Source organism: Carassius auratus, unplaced genomic scaffold, assembly GCF_003368295.1.
Source record: "Carassius auratus strain Wakin unplaced genomic scaffold, ASM336829v1 scaf_tig00047737, whole genome shotgun sequence".
In the NCBI taxonomy this organism is placed as follows: Eukaryota; Metazoa; Chordata; class Actinopteri; order Cypriniformes; family Cyprinidae; genus Carassius; species Carassius auratus.
The window spans coordinates 5001-29387 of NW_020527047.1; the positions used below are offsets into that span (position 1 = coordinate 5001).

The following is a 24387-nucleotide window of genomic DNA, read 5'->3' on the forward strand; positions in this document are numbered from 1 at the left end:
TTTACCAGCGTCTTATATTGTGTGTGTGTGTGTGTGTGTGTGTGTGTGTGTGTTTTCAGGAGACCAATGTTCTGGGCTTCAAAGGGCCGCGGAAGATGACCGTCATCATTCCTGGGATGAACATGAACTTCGAGCGTGTTCCGGTTCGTCCGGCGTGTGTGAGTGTCTCCGCTCGCAGCTGTCAATCAAATCATCACCATGAGCGCAGCAGCTGATGTGTGTGTGTGTGTGTGTGTGTGTGTGTGTGTGCTTCAGGAGCAGGAGTCTCTGCTGAGTAAATGGCAGAATCACTCGCTGGAGAATCTGATCGAGCTGCACAATAAAGCGCCGGTGTGGAACGACGACACACAGTCTTACGTGCTCAACTTCCACGGCAGGGTCACGCAGGCCTCCGTCAAGAACTTCCAGATCGTGCACGATAACGACCGTAAGTCACCTCACTCATGTTTATATATAGATATATATATAGATATAGACAGAGAGAGAGTTCTTCCATGGTCTGCCTGGATACTGGATGCTGATTGGCTGGCAGGATTGCAGTAAAACCGTTTAATGCACAGGTAGTTTCAAGCCAGATATTATATCGCTACGTTATATTCATCAGCAGCGAGGTGGTAAAAACTACTGTTTTTAAAGTAACACAGCTTCACTGCTTCACAGCTTCACCCATGTCATTATACACACACACACACACACACACACTCTCTCTCTCTACCACACACACACACACACACACTCTCTCTCTCACACACACACACACACACACACACACACTCTCTCACACACACACTCTCTCTCTCACACACACTCTCTCTCTCACACACACACACACACACACACACTCTCTCTCTCACACACACACACACACACACACACACTCTCTCTCTCACACACACACACACACACACACACACTCTCTCTCTCACACACACACACACACACACGTTTTCATTTAAATTTTAGGTGAAGATGCATTCATTTTTAAAAGAATATAGATAAATTTTTTGTTACTTTTTGTTTCAGTCATAGTTATATTTAATCTAGTACATCACATGTAGATAATATTTTGAATTCTTTTTTATTTTATATACATATATACATTTATTTTTTTAAGTATTAGTAATTTTGTGAATTTTATGACAATTAGTAATTTTTTATTTCTAAATATATATACAGTTTTAATTTTTTTTATTTTTAGTTGTAGTTGTTGTACATCAAGACAAAGCTAAAAGAAAATTTGAGAAATGTTGCCTTTTTTATTTTATATTGTCCATCTGTATTTGTAAATTTAATGTTGTTTTAATCATTTGTATTATGTTTTATGTAATTAAAAAATATATATTAATTTTTATCTAGTTTTAGTTATTATATTACATCACGTTAAGCTAAATGCAAATGAGAAATATTGAATTCATATTTTTTTATTTTAGTTGATTGGTAATTTTAAAGGTGTTTTAGTAATTTTTAGAATTTTCTTTATATTTTATAAAAAGAAACAGATTTTCTACAGAGAGAGAGAGAGAGTAAGGGATGATTTTCTTCATATCCATTTTTCTAAAGAAGAAATGTTTGTGATTGTGTGTTGTTGTGTTTTCAGCTGACTACATCGTGATGCAGTTTGGTCGTGTGGCGGAGGACATCTTCACTCTGGACTTTAACTACCCCATGTGTGCCCTGCAGGCCTTTGCTATCGGCCTGTCCAGCTTCGACAGCAAACTGGCCTGCGAGTGACCATGACACACACACACACACACACACACACACACACACACACACACACACACACACACACACACACACACACACACACACTCAGGACACTAAAGCGCAGTCGTCCTCAGGAAGAGGACTTGTGCTGTATCACAATAATTACAAACAAAAGGACCAAATTAATTGTTTTATAAATGAAACACATCGAATCATTTAACCTTCTACTACCTAGAATAACTGACAAGATGATCCTGCAAGTTTGTTTTCTGCAGAAAAAGAAGATACGCAGGATTAATGCTTTAATGGACCCATAGAAAAGAGACTGAAATGGAGAGATTTTATTTAAGCTTTTTATGATGTCTGAGGGATTTGAAGAGTATTAAGAACATTTTGGGGTCAGAACTTTATTGAAGCTTGTTTCTGCCATGGGATAAAAAAAAAAAACTTAACTGTTACTGTTTTTCTCACAGTTGTGAGATTATATCTCATAAATCAACATTAATGTCTCACAATTCTGAGTTTATATCATGCAATTTTGTACTTATAGCTAGCAATTCTGCCCTTATATCTCACATTGTTTATATCTCACTATTCTGCATTTATATCGCAATTCTGAGTTTATATCGCACAATTCTGCATTTATATCGCAATTCTGATTATTTTACACACTTCTGATTTTATATCTCACAATTCTGTGTATATATCATAAATCAGATTTTAATTTCTCACAACTGAAATGGTCACAATGACTTATTTTTAATCTCGTGAAAACAAGCTTCCATAGACTTCACCGCTGAAATTAAAAAACGATATATATTTTGCATTAAAAAAATACAAATAAATAACAAATCATGTAAAAGAGCAATTGGGAATTACAATAAATTATACATATCCATTATGGTAGTGAAAATGTTCATGTTTAAAAATATGCTTTTTTTTTTTTCTTCAGGTACAGTGTGTTTTCTTTTTTTTTTCTTTTTTATTAATAAGGTGATATGTGTCCTAGATGTATCTTCATGAGTTTTACATTTTTTATTTGGACGACTATGTATTTTTTGCATTCTGCATGTTGAAATATGACATTTTTATCACTTGTTTTTAAACGTGGTCCGTTATTTGTCTTTTCACTAGTCTTTGCTCACCATAAGTCCCTGAGGAAACACACTGCATGTTACTGAACGCGGAGAAGCGCTGGATGGAGAAAAAGGGAAGCTCGAGCACATTTGGTTTCCTGTTGATATGATTGATGTGTGTTAATATTCATCCTATGTTGCGTGTCTGTCAACCAAGAGTATACTGACATTTTATATATATGTGTATATATATATATTAAAAAAGCAAAACAATTTTGTTTTCATTTTAAACCAATAACCTGTTTGCACAAACTGTATTTTATGATGACACTGTTGGTAGAAATGCTGTAATTAAAAGTCAGAAATATGGAAAATCGAATGCATTACTTTGTATCCTGATCATGTGACACTTTTCTAGTTAAATCGAGCTGCAATGGAAGTGACTAAAACTGTAATGCATCGACTGGCCGCTAGAGGCAGGCTGCTAAAGGAAGCTAATCCCATAGACTCCCCATGATATTATAATGCCCAACTCTACAGCAGAACAAAACTTGTTTACACCCTAGTACAAAAAAACTTTATTTTCTCCTGAGTTTCGTTTTTCTGCAGAACTTAGAGGAAGATGCTTTGAAGAATGCTGGTAGCTAATCAAAACCAACAGGTTTGACACATGTATACGACATAAAGGAAATAAATGATTTTAATTTTTAAGTAAACTCTCTCTTTAATTAGGATGATACATACACACTTTACATTTCAAACATACTTGACACAGCCACTTAATGTGCTAGAATTAAATGAGTGAATGAACATAAATAAAGAGTCTTTCAAACAACATGTGCTTCAATACAGTAGTGTCCTGTCCACACACTTCATACTGTGTATTTAGATTGTAAGGGCTTATAGGGAATTTCTGTTTAGGTCAACTGGATGTTGTTCGACCAACCTAAATAACTTAAAGCCCTTTGAGCACCCAAACGAAAGAATAGAATAAATAGAATAATCAAATATCAGAATAATAATAACTAGAATGGTCAAGCAACCAATTTCTATGACAATCTAAATTCGAGGTCATATTAAAAAGAAGTCAGATTAGAATATAGTTTAAAATCTAATCCTAAAGTATCTATTTTATTTTTTTAATTCCATTGTTTTCTGTTGTTGGTTGAGTGTTAATTCAGTTTCCAATCACTGACGTGAGGCTATGCAAGGTCCTAAAGATGGCGGCCGCAACAAAAAACGCATAGCCATATAAATTCACATACAGTGACCCCGAGAATAATGTTCACATTCAAGTCACACTGCATTAAAACATAATTCCTTTTGATTATTATCTTGGCACGCGCATAAACAAAAAAACATTAGTTGGTATTTACAGTTTTTTGTCTATTTGCCGGGAAAACAGTAAGTGGCTTGTCCACATCTCCACTGCAGAAATATGGGAACACCTTCTCTGGAAATCCACCGGTGTAGGTGCACAAAACCCTGTTTCTGAAAGCGTCGATGAATCTCAGCTCTCCTTCATCAAAGTCCAGCTGCAGTCGGATGACATCTGGGCATTCATTGCTATCAATATCACTGAGAGGTTTACTTCCTTTCTTGTATGTACCATTCACGTAACGAAAACACCAAAAATGACTCTTCGGGTCCATTTTGTAAAGTCTTTTGCGGTTCACTGTTTCCCCAACCACTCCCAGAGTCCAGTGGTCATTGTCTCTTACCTCGACGTCCCAGCAGTGCACACCTGAGCTGAAGCCCTGCGACGCCAGCACTCCCACATACAGCCTCTCTGGGTTATCACACATAATCATTTTAATTTCTAAATACTCAACACTGGTGCGATCCTCTGACACCAGCAGTTTACTGGAGGCTGTGTCTGGATCCAGAGTCACAGGAGCTGAAACACAGATGACTGTAAACTACACAGCCTTCCCAACAGGCAATCTTAACATCTTAATGTTAATAATTGCTGGGATCAGTTCATAATTTAAACATGATGCTAAATAGAATATTCCAGAAGTTCTTAACATCAAATGACATTCACTGCAATTAAAAAAAATAAAAAATCTACTTGTAACTTGTAATGAAAATAGGCAAGAAAGCTGGCATGGCGTATGGTTAAAACACCAACCAACCAATCAATCATCAGTCAATATCTGATCGGATGATTATAGTTAAGCACTTACGCTGTTCCACAAGGTTCTGCATCCTGGCCCAGGTGGTGAAGATCACAGTCTGAACGGGATAGTGTTGATACTCCTGTAGTTCAGGGGTTGTGTGTGGTACTGATGGGTGTTGGAGTCTGTAGATAAACCGTAAGATATTTGGTGTTCACAATGGGGTTGCTGCTGTAACCAAATGCTAATTGGGAAAAAACTCACCTTTTTACTGTATCATTGTAATTCTGAATGAGAAATAAAAAGCAAATGGGACTTGTGGTTATGCAAACATCATGAACATTGATTATCAGACATAGTTGCACCAGATACAGCTCTCTGATAGACAGGGCCTAAAACTAACTTTGATCAAATTTACACGCCAAAAATATTTTTACCAGCCATGAAACTTCTTCCTTTTTTTTTTTTTTTTTGCAAATACAAGCAGTTATTACTACTACAATGACTTAACATATTTACAATGCTTTTACAGTATAATGTTTACATTACAGTATAATTGAAAAATGTTTTAAATATTTAATAGGCTCTGAAATATATAACAATTTTAATTTAAGTGATTTTAAAACAGTCTTTACATAAACTATATATGCATAAACCATGCAGATTAATCTGTATTCAGGCTATAAAAGTTAATCAGTGACTAGAACAGTCCAAGGACTTCTCTTTTGCTCTTTGATTTACATTAATGACAGACTTCGGCAGGTTTCTCTTTAAAGGGGACCTATTATGCCCCTTTTCACAAGATGTAAAACAAGCATTTGATGTCCCCAGAGTGTGTATGTGAATTTTTATCTCAAAATACTTTACATATCATGTTTATATGTTTATACTGTGCATAAAACATGCATTTTGTGAATTACTAAGACGGCACCACGGCGTGGTAAAAAAATAATGATGGTGCCATTGCATATCTATTACTATCTATTATTATGTCAGAAACAGAGAATCTCTTTAAAAACTGGCTGTTTTTTTTCACTTCATTGCACTGTTATAATTTGTAAAAGTTGTACCCGCCAACTGGCGACAGACACTGTTACATGGACTCGCCAATGCTCATTTTTACTAGCATTTGGTGCTTGGCAAGTGTTAATCTAAGGCCCTGCTGATAGACTTTGGTACCTGGTGTGTCATTGAGTATTTGATCTGTACCTGGAGAAATGTGATGTTTTCTTCTTCCATGTCCTGCCAGACGCCTGCCATATTCTCACACATATCTGATATCTGTGCGGACAACTCCTCCGTTCTGGCCTTGAGATTCTCATCTAGAAGTTGAATTTCTTTATGCAAGGATCTGATGTGTTTCTCCTCCTCGTCTCGAAGAAACTGATGGAGCTTCTCAAATTCCTTCTTGATCTGGTTTTCATCCATTCTAGCGTGTTCCTGAAAAAGAGTTTAACCTTTTCTTTTAACAGAACTGATTACAACACTAATAGTGCATTCAAGTCATGTTCCGAATTCGTAAATATGAACTTCGAGGACTTGAAAATGCCATAACGTCTCGAATTGAGTATGGACACCTTTTCAAAACTCTGAGCAAATTCGGCTTTGGCCCAGTCTTTGTTTCTTGGATTCAGACGTTGTATAACAACAATATACGGGATATCACGAGGGGTGGCCTGGTTCATAAAGTGTCCCAATTTCGGAAACATTTTGGTCACATACAAGCTTTGGTGTCTACGCGCTGTCACCAAGCCCCTGCCTCTCTGCCTCACATGTTTTGGTCATGCCCAAGCATAGGCACATTCTGGTCTGAGATATTTAATACATTCACCTACATCTGTAAAAAGAATATGGATCCAGATCCTGTGATTGCAATATTTGGGGTGGTACTCTGTAAATTTGGGGTATCAAGAGGCCAATCTCAGTTAATAGCATTTTCTACACTGTTAGCTCGTCGACTAATTCTTACAAATTGGAAATCTTCCTCACCCCCAAAAACACTCACGTTGTGTGTGCGAAACTATGTCCTTCCTCCGGCTTGAAAAGGTAAGAACTATAGTCCAAAACTCAGCAGAAAGGTTTCAGAATGTATGGCAACCTTTCTTGGATTATTACGAAACTGCATTTGATGCTAATTCTTTAGATAAAAAAAAAAGGGATGTTGTAATCTCCTCTTTTCCCCTCTCTTTTTTTTTTTGTTTTGTTTTGTTTTTGGGTGCTCTATGTGCATTCTCAATATTTGTGTGAACCTTGGATGCCAATCTGCGACGAAAGGAGATATGTGAGATAATGTACAAAGTATGAGGTTTGTGGATGGGGATGTCTTGTATGACATAAGAGAATGTATGTCGGTTTGTGTTATGTACATTTAAAACAATAAAAACACTTTGAAATAAATGAAAATGCCATAACGTCTTACCTCTAGGAGCTCAGCCTGTTTCACACAGCTCTCACGGGCTTTCTTGAGGTCTGCGAGTGCCTCCTGAAGTCTGTCCATTTGAGTCTTGAGATCCTCCTAGAATCACATCATAAACTCTTCATTTTGAGTTTAAAGAAGCCAGAAGTCATTCAGATCAGATTCCAAACTCTTCATACCTTTAAATTCCCAGCGGCCTCGTCGACAGGAGAACACTTGTGCTTTTCATGCTTCTTTGACGTGTAACAGACCAAACAGATGGGCTGCTGGTCCTTAAAGCAGAAGAGTTTGAGTTCCTCTTTATGTTCTGGACAAACGTCTCCTGAAACAGCGGAGGGTTTCCTCTTCTTGAAGGTCTCACAGAGTGCTCTGAACGCCAGGCTCTTGGTGGGTTCGTCGTGAGAGCATTCCTTCCGACAGACTGGACACCGCGGCACGTCCTGAGTCGTCCAGAAACGCTGGAGACATTTCTCACACAAACTGTGGCTACACTTCAGAGTGACCGGATCGGTGAAGACATCACAACAGATGATGCATGTCAAGTCCTCTTCCAGGAAAGACAGAGCGTCTGCCATGACTCAAGTCAGCTTTCAGCCAATAGAAGTGTCAACTTAAAAATTGTAGTAATAAAAATATCTGCTTTACTTGTTAAACTCAGTACATTTACTTTCTTACTGGAGGTGCTGTGAAACCTGCTTTACCTTTCCACACCCAACCCTTTTATTCCTTTTACTTTCGTTTACTTAGCAGATCTATCAACTTCTTCCTCAAGGGTGTCATATTACAATGAATAACAACTGGGAAATGTTCACTGCATCTGCTCAGCATGAAGTCTCACAGTACTTAAATTAGAGCACACTTTTTATATTTAGGGATTAGCCACTATTAGTTAGTTTGTAAGTGAATTGCATGCTTAATTTGGTAGAATGTACACCTATAATTTCAGAATGCAGTGACAATTTCTGCACTGATTACATATGTGTAGTGCACCAATATTTAGTGATTGTTTTACTGTCCATATGTATGTTAGCATTAGACAAATGTCCTGAGGATGTGTAAATGATGATAGAGTTTTTATTTCTGAACTATAATTTTAATGTCGGCAGGAGCCACAGTGACCACAGAGTAGGAGAAAAGATCTGAGTTGTATAAAAAAGTCACTAGATGGCAGTAGGTCTCTGTTTCCAGATGCACTATTGTGATTTGTTTGTTGGTGTGTTTTGAGCGACACACACACACATTAAAATAGCAAAACATTTTTGTTTTCATTTTAAACCAATAGCCTGTTTGCACAAACTGTATTTTATGATGACACTGTTGGTAAAAATACAGTTATTAAAAGTCATAAATATGAAAATAAAAAATGCATTACTGTGGATCTTGATCATGTGGACTTGAAACTACGTGAGACCTATCTTGTATTGACAAACTTTTCTTAATTTTCATGTCTATATAATCACAACTTTCATAAACACAATAAAACCAGTGGAGTGTATTAATCATTCAATAAGATAAATGTCAATTAATAATTTGTATTAATAATCAGTAACGGATGCGCATGCGCAGAAGCGGCGCGGCACGTGACAGGAGTTTGGCGCGCTTTTTGAGGTGAGTAACTTGAACCTGATGATTATTTATATCATAGTCTTATGAACTATATAAGTTATGATATATATGTAATATAAGAAGATGGTGATATAAAATGGGCATTTAAATATGTCTAAGTTTTCTGGAGCAATCTTCATCCCACGCTAACTTAATTGTAAACGGTGTTGCTAGCATAGTTAGCCAAAGGTCCGTTACTAAAGATTCAGTTATATTTACAGACCTCTAACGTTCGTTGTTGTTGTACAATCAAATTTCCTTTTTCAAACGGTCATTTCTCTTCCTAAAACTAACTTAAACAACACAAAAACAACCAAATTATGTTTGAATTTCAATCTTTAATTACATGCATTTCTGATACAATATATTAAACACCAAAGTTGTAATCGTCCCAAAAACAGTCTAAACAGAGAGTTTGTTGAGTGAAGTAAAAAAAAACTGAAGTAGAATGAAGGAATAAACATTTTATTCAAAGGAACTTCTTGGCATGGTAGCTTTTTATCTGTTGGTCTGGGCTGAGTTTCCCAAAAGCATCGTAACTTAATTAGCACTTTTATAAGCGATAGATCTACGAGTGCTCTGAAGTAAAGCCCTAAGTGCATCGTAAGAAGACAGACTTATGCGTTCACCTGCAGGACAATCAGCAGATTACACCTTTAACTTGATTCAAGCGCAAAATCATTTGATTGTGCTATATTGTACACTTTATGACTAGTTTTCTCTATTTATTTATGATATGACATAGTTAAAAAAGGCAGAAAAAATAGATATACACATTTAAATTAAATGACTGAAAAAAAAAAGAATAAAAGAAGGAATGCTGGAAATGCTTCAAAGACTGGGGAAAATATGTCAATTACTTGCTTAAGTCCACGAAAACCAGCTATGTTTTGGACCCAGAAATAATGTCTCTATATCTCTCTATACTGGATTTAAATTAATTAATTTAAATAAATGTATGCATTTAGCAGACCCTTTTATCCAAAGCGACTTACAGTGCATTCAGGCTAACGTTTTTTACCTAACATAATATATAAATATATAAAGTATATAATATATTATATATTATTATGTAAAGTATAATATTATACACTATAATATAATATAATATTGTATTGTATTATATTTATTATATCCAAAATTAAGTCAACGCTCGTGTACTACAATGAAGAGTCATTAAAGTGACATTTCAGCACTTGACAAACGGACAGCGACTCTTTAAGTAGTAACTGTTAAGTGCATATTTATATGAATATAATTTTGTGAAAAGCACCTTCTGGTTCTTATCAGAGAAGGATTTGGTGCACATGTACACTTTCTCTATTAAATAAAACTACAAATAATACGCATATATATATATATATATATATATATATATATATATATATATATTTGATAAAGTAAATCAGTTGTGTAACATCACATTATAATACCAGTTAATACTTTAATGATTTAACTCTACATCAGTGCTTTATGATGTGGTAAGGTAAAATGCTGGCTCACTTTACCCCACATCATTTGGCTCACTTTGCCCCACAGCTGCTATTTTGAAAAAAATCAGGCTAATATTGAGCTAAATGATTTGCATGGTATTATATGTTGATAAATCACCTACATGCTTCATGAATATTTCTTAGACATGGATACATTTACTTTGATGTAACATCTGTAATGCTAAAATTTGACTCTGACAAGTCACAAACAGTTTTTTTTAAGTACATGAGTGCCTTCCACCCCTCCACATTTGTAACAAAAAAAAAAAAAAGTTATTTATAAGTTTCGTTTTTTTGCCACATAAACATTAAGTGGCTTGTCCACATCTCCACTACAGAAATATGGGAACACCTTCTCTGGAAATCCACCGGTGTAGGTGCACAAAACCCTGTTTCTGAAAGGGTCGATGAATCTCAGCTCTCCTTTTTCAAAGTCCAGCTGCAGTCGGATAACATTTGGCCTCTCATTGCTATTAATATGGCTGATAGTTTTATTTCCTTTCTTGTATTCATAATCCACATAACGAAAACACCAAAAACGACTCTTCGGGTCCATTTTGTAAAGTCTTTTGCGGTCCACCATCTCCCCCACTACTCCCAGAGTCCAGTTGTTGTTGTTTCTTACCTCGACGTCCCAGCAGTGCACACCTGAGCTGAAGCCCTGCGACGCCAGCACTCCCACATACAGCCTCTCTGGGTTATCAGACACGTGTATTTTCTTTTTTTTGTACTCAACACTGGTGCGATCTTCTGACACCTGTAGTTTACTGGAGGCTGTGTCTGGATCCAGAGTCACAGGAGCTGAAACACAGATGACTGTAAACTACACAGCCTTTCATCAGTCAACCTTACTTTCGTTACTTTTTCATCATGTCTTTCCAAACATCTATGCTGTTTCTTTTTCCTGTTCCACTCAATGAAAGTTGTAATTTATTGTACTTTCTCGCTCATGAACTGTATGAAAAAGAGTTGCACAGAGTGTAATTTCCATGGGGGGATATCCACAGCAAAAACATTTGTGTAAGCAAATTATGTACACAATCTACTTACACTTTTCCACAAGGTTCTGCATTCTGGCCCAGGTGGTGAAGATCATTGTCTGAAAATGATGGTGCTGATATCCTTCTTGTTCAGGGGTTGTGTGTGGTACTGATGGCCGTTTGAGTCTGTGTAGATAAACAGGAAGATATTTAGTGTTCACTGGGTAAAATCGGATTGTAGCTGTAACCAAATGCTAAGAGCGAAAGACTCACTTTTTTAATGTATCGCTGTAATTCTGAATGAGAAATATAAAAGCAATTAGTAATATGATTGAGAAAACATCATGAACGTTTATCGTCAGGCACGTTTGTTTCAGATTACAGCTCTCTGATTGACTTTTGTGTGTGTATCATTGTGTATTTGCTCTGTACCTGGAGAAATGTGATGTTTTTTTCTTCCATGTCCTTCCAGACGGCTGCCATATTCTCAGACATATCTGATATCCGTTTGGACAGCTCCTTCATTCTAGCCTTGAGTTTCCCATCTTGAATTTCCTTTTCTTTACGCAAGGATCTGATGTGTTTCTCCTCCTCGTCTTTAAGAAACTGATGGAGCTTCTCAAATTCCTTCTTGATCTGGACTTCGTCCATACTAGTGTGTTCCTGAAATGGTTTAACCCTTTCTGTTAACAGAACTGATTACAACACTAATGGTGTGTTCAAATCATTAATTCGCAATTATGAACTTCATAAGTTCTTAACAAACCATAACCACATACAGTACCTTACTGAGCTCCGCCTGTTTCACACAGCTCTCACGGGCTTTCTTGAGTTTATCAAGGGTCTCCTGAAGTTTGTTCATTTGTGTCTTGAGATCTCTCTAGAATCATATCATAAACTCTTAATATTGAGCTCAAAGAAGCCAGAAGTCATTCAGATCAGATTCCAAACTCTTCATACCTTTAAATTCCCAGCGGCCTCGTCGACAGGAGAACACTTGTGCTTTTCATGCTTCTTTGACGTGTAACAGACCAAACAGATGGGCTGCTGGTCCTTAAAGCAGAAGAGTTTGAGTTCCTCTTTATGTTCTGGACAAACGTCTCCTGAAACAGCGGAGGGTTTCCTCTTCTTGAAGGTCTCACAGAGTGCTCTGAACGCCAGGCTCTTGGTGGGTTCGTCGTGAGAGCATTCCTTCCGACAGACTGGACACCGCGGCACGTCCTGAGTCGTCCAGAAACGCTGGAGACATTTCTCACACAAACTGTGGCTACATTTCAGAGTGACCGGATCGGTGAAGACCTCACAACAGATGATGCATGTGAAATCCTCCTCAAAACAGGACAAAGCTTCAGCCATGATGTCAGTTCTCAAGTAGAAACACTCCACTGATAAAATCTCCAACAGAAATCGTAGTAATAGCAATAGCAACAGCTGCTTTACTTTTAAAACCCAATATATTTACTCCACTTTCTTATTGGAGATGTCCTGCAAACCCTGCTTTACCTTTCCCCACTACACCCAACACTTTTTTTTCTTTCATTTAGGTTTCATTTCACGAGAAGCTGTATCAGCTCCTCCCTCCAGGATGTCACATTTAAGTGAATAACAGGCAGGAAATGATCACATAGTGCACATAGCACACAAATCTTAAATAAAGAGCACACATTTTCCAATTGGGGATAAGGAATTACTAGTTAGTTTGTAATTTACTTGTTTACATAATTTGGTAGACTGTATGTTTGTTCATAATCTCAGAATGCACAAGTAATGATGTCTAGTCACAACTCTTGCACTGATTACATTTATGTTTAAAAGTGTAGTGCACCTTTATTTTTGTTTTTGTTTTTACTGTCCATGTAAGCAAGCATCTTGAGGATGCGTAAATGATGATAGTTTTCATTTCTTTAAAGCCAGCAGGGGCTGCTGTGACTGCAGAGTAGGAGAAAAGAGCCGAGTTGTATGAAATGATCACTGGAAGGTTTGTCAGGTTTGTAGTAAAAGTAATTTAAAGTTTAGTTTTCGTTATTATGCACTTATTCAACTGAGTTAACAATAGTTATTATTTATTTATTTTACGAACTCTACACAAGCCCTAGACATGTTTTCGTGCCCCACACATTAAAAAACACTTGTGGTTGACTGACTTCTCTAGCGGTAATTCACGTGATTTGTATACATGAGAGGTATTTCACGGTATCGTGTTCTGGAGAATTCAGCTACCCTGTTTCCTCTTCAGTGCATCTGGGCTACTTCAAGACGAAAACCACTTCCTTATGAAGATCTGCTCTCTTTGAGCTCTGCTTAGAGCAGAACTACTTTGCATCATTCATTCAGAATTTTACTTGGCTTTTGTCAATGCTCATTTCTGATTCATCAATCGCTTTCGAAATTGATGTAATTCATATTTTGTGTTCAATTATTTACATATGTGGCAAGTAGATGTATAATAAGCAAAATATTTTTTTAAAGTGGGGTCTTGCATCATCCTGAAGATATTTTTTTTTACGTAAAATCTGCTGACTATATACTAGCCTTAAAACCCTTCACTTGTAGATAGTTACAGATGTGTCTCTTCTCATTCATAGTCAAAACAATTAAAGGGTTAGTACACCCAAAAATGAAAATTAGCTTGTGCTTGTGTTTTAGGATGTGCCTCCTAGGTGTATATGTTTTTCTTCCTTCAGACGAATCCAGTTATTTTAAAATGTAATATTAAAAATGGAAAGTTTTTTTTTTAGAAATACTACAAGAGTAGTGTTATCTTTGAGTCAGGAGAAGGAGGTGGAATTAATTCTGTCATAAGCTCATTTTGTTGTTTTTAAGGTATTATGTGATTTGTAGGTTGAAAGTTTTTTTTGTTTTTGTTTTACATATATAGCCATCGGTTTTAAAGGGAAGTTACTGTATCTTTTGTTTAATTCACAACATCTAAATTCTTTAATTTTTTTTATTCTTTTATTTTGTGGGAAGTATTGTCACATGATTAAATGGGCAACCAGAAGTGGTTCACGGGACCAATACCCTCTAGTGGTGAACCATCAGAGTTTCTAAACGTCTTGAAACAGTGTGACTTAACGAAGTTTCCTTTGCTGAAATCATGGGCCTTGCCGGTTTGATTCACACACTCCAAAACACTGATTTCGAAACAAAAGATTTACAAATATTTTGAAACTTCGTGAAGCAGTGTTTTCGAACATGCCCATCACTACTTTTGGGTTCTGAAGCCGCTTTTGACACTGTTCATCAGATTCTTCTGTCACCCTCTTATCACTGGGCATCACAGGAACTCCACTTCACTAGTTTAAGTCTTTATCTCACAGGTAGGTCTTTCAGGGTTGCCTGGAGTGAGAAAGTATCAAAAAGAACTGCAACTGGTCAGGGGGTTCCTCAAGGATCAGTTTTAGGACCCCTCCTTTTCTTCATATACACGACATCTCTGGGACCTACAGACCTAAATACAGGCACATGATTTCTCCTACCATACTCTTACATCATTACACATATTTTGATCCTCTAACATTAACTTTTTCTATTTAATCTCTTGTCTATCTACTTTTTATTCTTTTTATTTATTATGTGTTCTGCGTTAGATTACCCAGAACTTGTCACAACACTTATCTATTGTTGTGCTTTTTGTTGTTTTGATTGATTCTATTCCTCTCATTTGTAAGTTGCTTCAGATAAAAACGTCTGCTAAATAATTTAAATGTATATATAAATGTATTGTATAAAATTAGATGTTATTATGGGACTACACATTACTTTATAACAAAAAATTGCCTTAGAAGAATATAGTCAAGCAAATCAGGTAAACATGTTAGCTACAGACTAACTAGCCGTTGCTAATTCTTTAATGTATAATGTATGGCCCACTTTGACTTTATGCTGTGCAGGTGCAGCCGTCCCATGTGATAATGTCCTGGTTTTTATTGGCGATGATGCAATATCCTGGAATTAACAATAAAACACTGAAAAGAAAGGTTTGGGTGTGGGGAAAGATAAAGCAGGTTTCACAGTATCTCTAACAGGAGAGCAAAGTACGATGCATCAAGACATAGAAAAACTGGTTCTGTACAATTGCTGTCAGAACTTTTACTGGTCAAGGATTGGAAAGCATCATGGCTGAAGCTTTGTCCTGTTTTGAGGAGGATTTCACATGCATCATCTGTTGTGAGGTCTTCACCGATCCGGTCACGCTGAAATGTAGCCACAGTTTGTGTGAGAAATGTCTCCAGCGTTTCTGGACGACTCAGGACGTGGCGCGGTGTCCAGTCTGTCGGAAGGAATGCTCTCACGACGAACCCACCAAGAGCCTGGCGTTCAGAGCACTCTGTGAGACCTTCAAGAAGAGGAAACCCTCCGCTGTTTCAGGAGACGTTTGTCCAGAACATAAAGAGGAGCTCAAACTCTTCTGCTTTAAGGACCAGCAGCCCATCTGTTTGGTCTGTTACACGTCAAAGAAGCATGAAAATCACAAGTGTTCTCCTGTCGACGAGGCCGCTGGGAATTTAAAGGTATGAAGAGTTTGGAATCTGATCTGAATGACTTCTGTCTTCTTTGAGCTCAATATTAAGAGTTTATGATGTGATTCTAGAGAGATCTCAAGACACAAATGAACAAACTTCAAGAGACCCTTGATAAACTCAAGAAAGCCCGTGAGAGCTGTGTGAAACAGGCTGAGCTCAGTAAGGTACTGTATGTGGATAGTGTTTTTAAAGTAGTAAAGATTATGTTAACATAAAAATGCTTAAACCTTCTTAATCTCTTTTAGGAACACATCAGTATGACAGAAAACCAAATAAAGAAGGAATTTGAGAAGCTCCATCAGTTTCTTCGAGACGAGGAGGAGAAACACATCAGATCATTCCAGAAAGAAATGCAACCTCAAGATGAGAAACTCAAGGCTAGAATGAAGGAGCTGTCCAAACAGATATCAGATCTGTCTGAGAGGATGGCAGCCGTCTGGCAGGACATGGAAGAAAAAAACATCACATTTGTCCAGGTACAGATCAAATACTCAATGAACGCCATGAACAAAAATTAGGGATGCACGATAATATCGGCACAACATCGGTATCGGCCGATAAAAGCTTAAAATGACCATCATCGGTAACGGCCGATATGAATATTTCTGCCGATGAGCCAAACCGATATTCTCCAAGTGAAATAATTGACCTGTTTTTCAGATGTGAATGTCTGTCTACATTTGTAAAATAATACATTTATGGTAGAATCAGTACAGAAGAGATACATGGATTTCTCTTCAGTAAAATGAAAGTTTAAATATATCAGGCGAAAAATTTGTATATATATCGATATCGGTATCTGCATCGGCCAAAATTATTTTGAAAATATCGGCATATCGATTATCGGCCAAAATCCAATATCGTGCATCCCTAACAAAAATCAATCAGAGAGCTGTAACCTCAAGCAAACATGTCTGATAATCACTGTTTACGACCACATGACTAAGCACTAATTGCTGTATTTCTCACTCAGAATTACAGTGATACAATAAAAAGGTGAGTTTTTCCCCAGTAAGTTGGTTTCTACAGTTGTTAACCCATTTAACTTTGTGGATGCCAAATGTATTACTGGTTATGTACACAGACTCCAATCCCCGTCAGCACCAAATACGACCCTTAGACTACAGAAGTACCAACACTATCCCATTCAGACAATCATTTTCACCACCTGGGCCAGGATGCAGAATCTTGTTGAACACCGTAAGTAAAAATATCTGCTAAGACTTCGATTCCTTAGGTTTTCCCCATGGAACACAAAAGGGAGAATTTCATGCTCCATATACATAATTCTAAATAAATATTCTGATGAAAGGCTGTGTAGTTTACAGTCATCTGTGTTTCAGCTCCTGTGACTCTGGATCCAGACACAGCCTCCAGTAAACTACAGGTGTCAGAAGATTACACCAGTTTTCGCTATGTCGAAATGCAAATGCACAACTTTGATAACCCAGAGAGGCTGTGTGTGGGAGTGCTGGCGTCGCAGGGCTTCAGCTCAGGTGTGCACTGCTGGGACGTAGACGTGAGAGAAAGCGACCACTGGATGTTGGGAGTGGTTGGGGAAACAGTGAACCGCAAAAGACTTTACAAAATGGATCCAAGGAGTCGTTTTTGGTGTTTACGTTTTATTGATGGTGAATACAAAAAAGGTTATAAACCTGTCGGATGTATTGATGAGTGGCCAAGTATCATCCGACTGCAGCTGGACTTTGACAAAGGAGAGCTGAGATTCAGTGAACCCTTCAGAAACAGGGTTTTATGCACCTACACCGGTGGATTTCCAGAGAAGGTGTTCCCATATTTCTGTAGTGGAGATTTTTTTAAGTCACTGTATCTTTTTCCGGCATATAAAGGACACTTCTAACATGATTTTTTTCCTATTTGAATGTGTTGCTATTGACAGTAATGTCGGGGGTAATTTATCAGATGTGATGACCTCATTGTGATTATTTAATAATGGGTTCTCAATGGATTTAATTCTCAGGGAAAGCAAGAGCTGATGAAATGTGTACCTTGATCGGATAAAAGAGTCTAAATCAACAAATATAAATGTTAATCAAGCAATGTGTTCAGTATAAAGGGCGATGTATTAATAATAAGCCAGATTTAAATCTAATTATCACTGTAAATATGTAAAATATGATAAAAATCAATAAAGACTCATTTGGAGCAGCGGTGTGATGTGATTGAAGTTGTGATGTCACCAGTGTTTACCAAGCCAATTGATTCGGGTTAATGGCGAGCAGAGTGTGTCAGAATAAAGAAACACACAAAAAGTCCACAGGAGCAGGATTGACTGTTATAAAGTTATGTATAGTTGCATGGTCACATATACTTTTTTATCCAATAAACTGCCATTTAATTTATGCACAGAAGGTGGAAAATCATTTAATTTCCATTGATTGTAAATATACATAAGCAAATGAAAGTTTTCAGAACTGTCTTTTTAAGTCAGCAGGGACTGCAATGATCACAGAGAGGCGAAAAAAAGGTAAGGTGTCTAAAGTCTTCACTAGATGGCAGTATGCATCCATGTGATTCGACCTCAGGACATTGCAGGGCATTTCAAAACATTTCTCATGTTAGTCTCTTTAAAGGAAACCAAGCATATGGTGTCTAAGAGCTCAACGAAGATCAGTTGATGGCGTGGCATAAAGGTTAGTTCACTCAAAAAAAAATTACATGTACTCTCCTTCATATTCTTTCAAAGAACACGTTTAATGTACTTTATGGTGATTTGTAATCATTGTTTACATCTTGGGAGAATCTGTTCAATAACCAAGTGAAAATTCTCTTTTTATTCCATAATAGAACCACAGCATGGAAGGAGGAGGGCGAGTAACGATCGTTTTCTTTAGAATGTCAACTTTTTCTTTTTTAAACAGAAAAAACAAACAAAAACGAGAGACGTAGAGAGATATATCACACAAGCAAGAGTATCTGACAGCCAGAGAGACCGATCGGAGGCGGGAGCTGTGATATTTGAGGGACCCAGGTGTTTTTATGTGCTCTCATCTCCCAGGGCTCTCCTGCACTGTCTGCAGAGCTCCATCCATGTGGGACGCAACGCTGCATCAAATCATCTACAACGCTGACACAATTTGTTTGTTCACCAATGTTGTCAATGTCAGTTGTCCTCCTCTCTTCCACACTCTTCTCTCTCTCAAACAGTCCTTACATTAGAATTATTGGCAAACCTCTGTGTGAACTTCAAGAGCTTTCAGTCAAAGCTAAAATGCTTTTGGCTCTATGGAACATGTGGAATTGTCATTTTCCATAAATAGAGGATTTTCACCTTGATCTGTTAGAGGAACAGTTTGTCCCAGATGATCTTCACTCTTCAAAATAAAAGTTAAAAAGAGGGGATTTGCAGCAAAGCCATTGAAGAACCATTTTTGGTTTCCACAAAAAAAGTTGAATGAAGAATGAAGAACTTTTTGTGAAATGGAAAGATTCCATGGATCTTAAAGAACCTTTATTTTTGAGAATGTTCTGTCATTATTAAACGTTCCATTACTGATTCCAAACCGAGTTGCATAAAGATTCTTTAATGTTTTATTGCACAAAGTGTGGCATATGATTGCCATATAAATGCATTATTTTTATAATGACCTAATCCTCTGATATAACAATATATCATTTTGGTGACAGAGCGCTTGCTGTCTGCCTAAGTAATATTCTGTGGCCTTTGGAAAGCTAAACAAAGTGTTTTATCTCAAATGTAATCTTTGACAGTATATGAATAATCTATCTCATAAATGAATTATACCATGTCTTTGCATGCCCTCCACGTTTGTAGTGGCGAGCCTCTGTGTATGCGTAATGGGTGCATCTCATTTCAGCTTTCACACATGAATTCAGACCATCACAGAAATTGGATTAAATGCACAATTTCACCAGATGGACCAGAGCTGCTTACAAAGTGCCAGTCACCTTTTCAGCCCATGTCTCATCTCTGTGGCGAACAGGGGGATATATAGACAAACAGACCATCAATGCCAAGGGCAAAGACGCAAAGTTTTCTTGAAAGGGCTCTTGATATACAGGTGCATCTGTCCAGGTTGTTGTGGGTAATGCACTACTTCAAAACAGGCACACATTCATATCTAATTCTGGTCATGTCTCACAGGAACAGAAAACCTCAGATGAGATCTCTTTAAAGGAATAGTTCTCCCGTGAATGAAAATGCACTCCCCCTCGGGCCATCCGAGATGTAGATGAGTTTGTTTCTTCATCAGTTTTGGAGAAATTCAGCGTTCCATCACTTGCTCATCAATGGATCCTCTGCAGTGAATGGGTGCCGTCACAATGAGAGCTGATCAAAAACATCACAAGTAATCCACAGCACTATAGTCCATCAATTAAAATCTTGTGAAGCCTTAAGAAACAAATCAAGACGTTTTCAAATCAAGTTCTCTATACATATGATCTACTTTCTCCAGTGAAAAAGCCGATATCTCTTCTGAATCAGGAGAGAAATCTGCACTGATCAAGTACTGTTTACAAGCCAAAACAGCTCTAAACAAAAATGTGGGCAGATTTTAATGTGAGGGACAACAGGAGATTTTTTTCACTGAAGGAAGCATTAATTCGACAGGTGTGCGCAAACACACGAGGAATTTGTTGTGTTTTTTTGAGGTGCTCCTGGTACATACACACATACACATCTGACATGAGAACAAAAAATAAATAAATAATGTAGCAAGACTTAGCAATAAATAATATGTATGAATCTTGAACAGTAGATTGATTTATGTACAGATTTGGTGCAGTGAAGAGAGAAGAGCAGCGGGGAGAGGACATAGCCCTGGGGATCTCCGGTGCTGATGGTGCGGGTGTTGGATGTCTGTCAGGAAGCTGGTGATCCACTGACAGATGGAGCTGTGTGAATTTATTCTGAAGGGTGTCCGGGATGATGGTGTTGAAAGCAGAGCTGAAGTCCACAAACAAGATTCTTGCATAAGTCCCTGGTTTGTCCAGATGTTGGAGGATATAGTGCAATCCCATGTTGACTGCATCATCCACAGACCTGTTTGTTCTGTAAGCAAACTGCAAGGGTCCAGTGATGTCCTTCCTTCTAGTTGGCCAACACCAGTCTCTCAAAAGACTTCATGTCCACGGATGTTAAAGCAATAGCTCTGTAGACATGAATTCCTGCGATTTATTGTTTCTTAGGTAAAGTGATGATGGTAGATCGTCTGAAGCAGGAGGGGACTTCACACAGCTTCAGGGAGTTTTGCATTGGACAAAGTAAAGAGTATAAAGTTGAATTTCAGCCAGAAGCAATGTTTTGAAAATAAAACTTGGTGATGAATTAGTTTCTTACAAACACGCAGATAATGGCTTCTCAAGACATTAATTTCTGACTGGACTGGTGTGGATTATTGTGATGTTTTTATCAGCTGTTTGGACTCTAATTCTGACGGCATCCATTCACTGCAGAGCATCCGTCGGCGAACAAGTGATGAATGCTACATTTCTCCAAATCTGATGAAGAAACAAACTCATCTACAGTCCCAGAAAGCAACATAGTTCTGGCCCAGATCCGGCTCACATCTGGCCTGTGTGAAATCCATGCGGGCCAAATGTGGGCCGGATCTGGGCCAAAACTGCTTGCTGTCTGGGGTACGTCTTGAATGACCTGAGGGGGATTCCTTTTTCAGCAAATTTCAGTTTTTGCATGAACTACTCCTTTAATGCATCACTTGTTTCTCCTAGAAAGCAATGAAATGCATCAGCAGCTGAATGGGGAATAACATGCATTGATGAAGTGCTCAAAACAAGACCAGGAACATGTCAAACATGCAACTTGAGCAATATAGCTATCCCCTGGTGGATGTTATAGGGATTGAGGACCAAAAGCATGAGATGGCTGCAGAATCGTGCTTTTTAAAGGTGTGACATCAATTCAGATTGTCAAAATGTCTCACTTTTTTTTTTTTTTCCAGGACAATTTAGAGAAAGGCATGTTCTGTGCTGGCGAAATGGAGAAAGAACCGGATCTCTGGGAGCACATGGAGATTGGGTTTCAGAGGCTCATGCTCACTGCAGTGTAGACTGTAGAGCTGGGACACAAGCACACAATCAGGTACAGAGTGATGAATTTCAGCACAAACACGTACACATGCAATTATTCTTACAGCTGCTCTAAGCAATTTCTGTGCCACTGGTGTCACCAAACCACACGGCAAAATAACTTGATTCTTCTTAGGTTTTTCTGAAGCAAATTGCTTACAGGAACAAGGGAGAAGGCTCCATAGATGCCCCTGTAGATATGACTCTTTTTTTATTTTTTTATCTATTGTTAATCAAATAAACGCAGCCTTAGTGAGAAAAAGAGACTTATTTCATAGATATTAAGTATGATTTTAAAACGGGAAATTACCACTTTGAGTCAAATTGCTTGCATTTAGATGCATCTTCTGTTCGAGCAGTGTCAGTCTGCACATGAGAACAGAGAGTCCCTGAACGTGTCTTTGTGCGGTGTGAGGATGGCTGGGTAAACTGTGTGTGTTTGAGGATCACACTGCAGTGCCGGGTGATGAATGGAGGGACGGAGGAAATTCGTTGCTCAGGTAACCAGACGGCCGCCGTTTCCCTGCGTGGGCAGATACAGACACGATCTGCTGCGATGCAAAGCAGGAACGCCTCATCTGGCAATTACAGCATGCAGCACGGAGCGACAGGCCATAGGAACTTTATTAAAGTTACACAAATGTCTCATATTTCTCTCGGTAGACCAGACTCATTCCCTCTGTAGATCAAATCCATCTCTCATCTCAAACCCAGCAATTTAAAAACGCCCAAACCTATTTACTCCTCTCGTTTAAAATATTGGTCGAGTCTCTTAAAGAAATGCTGGGTCATGTTTCACTCTTAAAAGTAATTTTTATAGAAGTTAGGATTTGCAGAAAGAAAACGAAGCCTATTATTTATATTATAAATGAAGCACGCTCCCTCCTGCAAAATCATATTATTTTTATTAGGGCAGTCACAAAATTTTAATAAATTCACCAAAAATTACAACAAATGTACTTTACTATTTATATATAATTAGTGCTGTTAATCGCGATTAATCGTATCCAAAATAAAAGTTTTTGTTATACATAATATATGTGTGTTTACTGTAGTATATATAAAAACAAACGCATGCATATATTTAAGACAAATATTTTGTTTTAAATATATTTATATAAAATATAAAAATAAGAATATATATATTTATAAACATGTAAAAATATATATAAAATTTATGTGTGTGTGTGTGTGTGTGCATATATGAAAATAAATGAATATAATAATAAATTACTAGTAGATTTAACTTGTATATATAATTTAAATACATTAGAATAATTCTATTTAATATAATTTATATTTTATTTAAATATATAAATATCAACTACTATATTTTAAAATATCTACAAATATTTATTCTTTTTTTTTAATTACTGGAGTGAGAATTGAATATATGTATATCCTTTAAATTCTTTTCATTTCTGATTTTGGTGTGAAGTATTTCTCAAGCTTTCATCACACCTGCAGCTGTTTGTATTTGTATTTTTCAATATCTGTTCACACTGGGAAGGGGAATATCAAATGACACCGATTATTTTCAGCAAACATGTTGTGGTTTAGAAGACGCAGTGATTGCAGAATGATGAGTGTTTATAATCCACTTTCCCACATGATGCAACGTGGTTTTATTATTCAGCAGATTAGAAACCGAGTAAGAAGTGTTAGTTGATATCCTCCTCTGGCAGTCATGACTGATGTGTCTTTATTCGTCTTAATAGATTTGACAGGAAGCAGATCATCCCTGCGATCCCCTTCCTAATATAAGAGAGAAAGAGGAAGGGGAACCTTGTCCAGTAAGCACTCATTGATCGCCGTTTGATTGTGATCAGCAGTGATGTATGTGCGGCTAGCAGACAGGAAGTGGGCGGGTTGATCGCTTGACTCCTGTTGCTGATTGGTCTGTGGCTATAAGGTGCTTTATTGAGTTATTATTGACTCTTGATTGTACAGGTCGGCATGCAGCTTGAACTGATGAAGGTGAACTTGATAAATAAAGGCTCTTGCATGCATACTAAAAAATAAGATGTAGATATATGTGATGCAAAAATGTTGTTGCAATTAATTGCATTTATCAAATGATTCATTTATTGACAAGAAATCAATGCATTTGAAAAAATAATAAATAATCGTTGCATGCATCTTTAGCGTTTTGCATGCATTTGTGTTGAGATAAACCTCTGATGTTAGAGGGACTAGAACATTCTCCAGAAATATTATTCTTAATGCAATAAAAGAGCAACTTTCTGTTGACTTTGCTAATATCTAAGCGGATTAAATGAAATCCCCCTCCTCCTCGTTAAATAACTCATTTGGGAGGAAAGATCACGTTATTGAGTTCCAATGTCAGGCTCGGGGTTTCCATGGAAATTAATGCACAATCCGTGTGCATCTAAGT

At 37.4% G+C, this 24387-nt stretch overlaps 4 protein-coding genes across 4 annotated transcripts in view; 2 read left to right on the plus strand and 2 right to left on the minus strand.

Annotated features, from left to right (window-relative positions):
• The window catches only part of LOC113088973 (tubby-related protein 3-like), a gene marked incomplete at its 5' end in the record, with an annotated part of 6907 nt that extends 3741 nt beyond the window's left edge, over positions 1-3166 (plus strand). The window contains 3 exons of the mRNA XM_026255867.1: positions 60-158; positions 256-427; positions 1598-3166. Coding sequence (XP_026111652.1) covers positions 60-158; positions 256-427; positions 1598-1731 — 405 coding nt within the window. The remainder of the gene's footprint in view (positions 1-59; positions 159-255; positions 428-1597) is intronic.
• A 128-nt stretch (positions 3167-3294) lies between these two features.
• LOC113088972 (E3 ubiquitin-protein ligase TRIM39-like) lies at positions 3295-8324 on the minus strand. The gene is made up of 6 exons (XM_026255866.1): positions 7496-8324; positions 7320-7415; positions 6110-6340; positions 5165-5187; positions 4970-5085; positions 3295-4680 (listed from the first exon to the last, which is right to left on the minus strand). Exons 1-6 carry the CDS (start codon positions 7889-7891, stop codon positions 4145-4147), a joined length of 1398 nt encoding a protein of 465 aa, XP_026111651.1. The 5' UTR covers positions 7892-8324; the 3' UTR covers positions 3295-4144.
• Positions 8325-10310: 1986 nt separating this feature from the next.
• Positions 10311-12933, minus strand: LOC113088977 (zinc-binding protein A33-like). Its single transcript, XM_026255873.1, has 6 exons — positions 12355-12933; positions 12179-12274; positions 11827-12057; positions 11668-11690; positions 11465-11580; positions 10311-11215 (listed from the first exon to the last, which is right to left on the minus strand). Exons 1-6 carry the CDS (start codon positions 12748-12750, stop codon positions 10692-10694), a joined length of 1386 nt encoding a protein of 461 aa, XP_026111658.1. The 5' UTR covers positions 12751-12933; the 3' UTR covers positions 10311-10691.
• Positions 12934-15184: 2251 nt separating this feature from the next.
• Positions 15185-18026, plus strand: LOC113088976 (zinc-binding protein A33-like). Its single transcript, XM_026255872.1, has 6 exons — positions 15185-15908; positions 15989-16084; positions 16166-16396; positions 16894-16916; positions 17005-17120; positions 17264-18026. The coding sequence occupies exons 1-6, from the start codon at positions 15513-15515 to the stop codon at positions 17779-17781; spliced, it is 1380 nt and encodes a 459-aa protein (XP_026111657.1). The 5' UTR covers positions 15185-15512; the 3' UTR covers positions 17782-18026.
• Positions 18027-24387: the final 6361 nt, after the last annotated feature.

What these genes read in the sequence shown, in the direction of transcription:
- LOC113088972 (XM_026255866.1), bottom strand. Translation starts at nt 7,891, where the DNA reads ATGGCAGACGCTCTGTCTTTCCTGGAAGAGGACTTGACATGCATCATC. An exon ending in AACAGGCTGAGCTCCTAGAG is followed by an intron (nt 6,341 to 7,319) that starts GTAAGACGTTAT and finishes ACTCTTTTTCAG; the next exon opens with GAACACGCTAGAATGGATGA. An exon ending in GCAGAACCTTGTGGAACAGC is followed by an intron (nt 4,681 to 4,969) that starts GTAAGTGCTTAA and finishes TCTGTGTTTCAG; the next exon opens with CTCCTGTGACTCTGGATCCA.
- LOC113088977 (XM_026255873.1), bottom strand. Translation starts at nt 12,750, where the DNA reads ATGGCTGAAGCTTTGTCCTGTTTTGAGGAGGATTTCACATGCATCATC. An exon ending in AACAGGCGGAGCTCAGTAAG is followed by an intron (nt 12,058 to 12,178) that starts GTACTGTATGTG and finishes AAACCATTTCAG; the next exon opens with GAACACACTAGTATGGACGA. An exon ending in GCAGAACCTTGTGGAAAAGT is followed by an intron (nt 11,216 to 11,464) that starts GTAAGTAGATTG and finishes TCTGTGTTTCAG; the next exon opens with CTCCTGTGACTCTGGATCCA.
- LOC113088976 (XM_026255872.1), top strand. Translation starts at nt 15,513, where the DNA reads ATGGCTGAAGCTTTGTCCTGTTTTGAGGAGGATTTCACATGCATCATC. An exon ending in AACAGGCTGAGCTCAGTAAG is followed by an intron (nt 16,085 to 16,165) that starts GTACTGTATGTG and finishes AATCTCTTTTAG; the next exon opens with GAACACATCAGTATGACAGA. An exon ending in TACAGTGATACAATAAAAAG is followed by an intron (nt 16,917 to 17,004) that starts GTGAGTTTTTCC and finishes TTATGTACACAG; the next exon opens with ACTCCAATCCCCGTCAGCAC.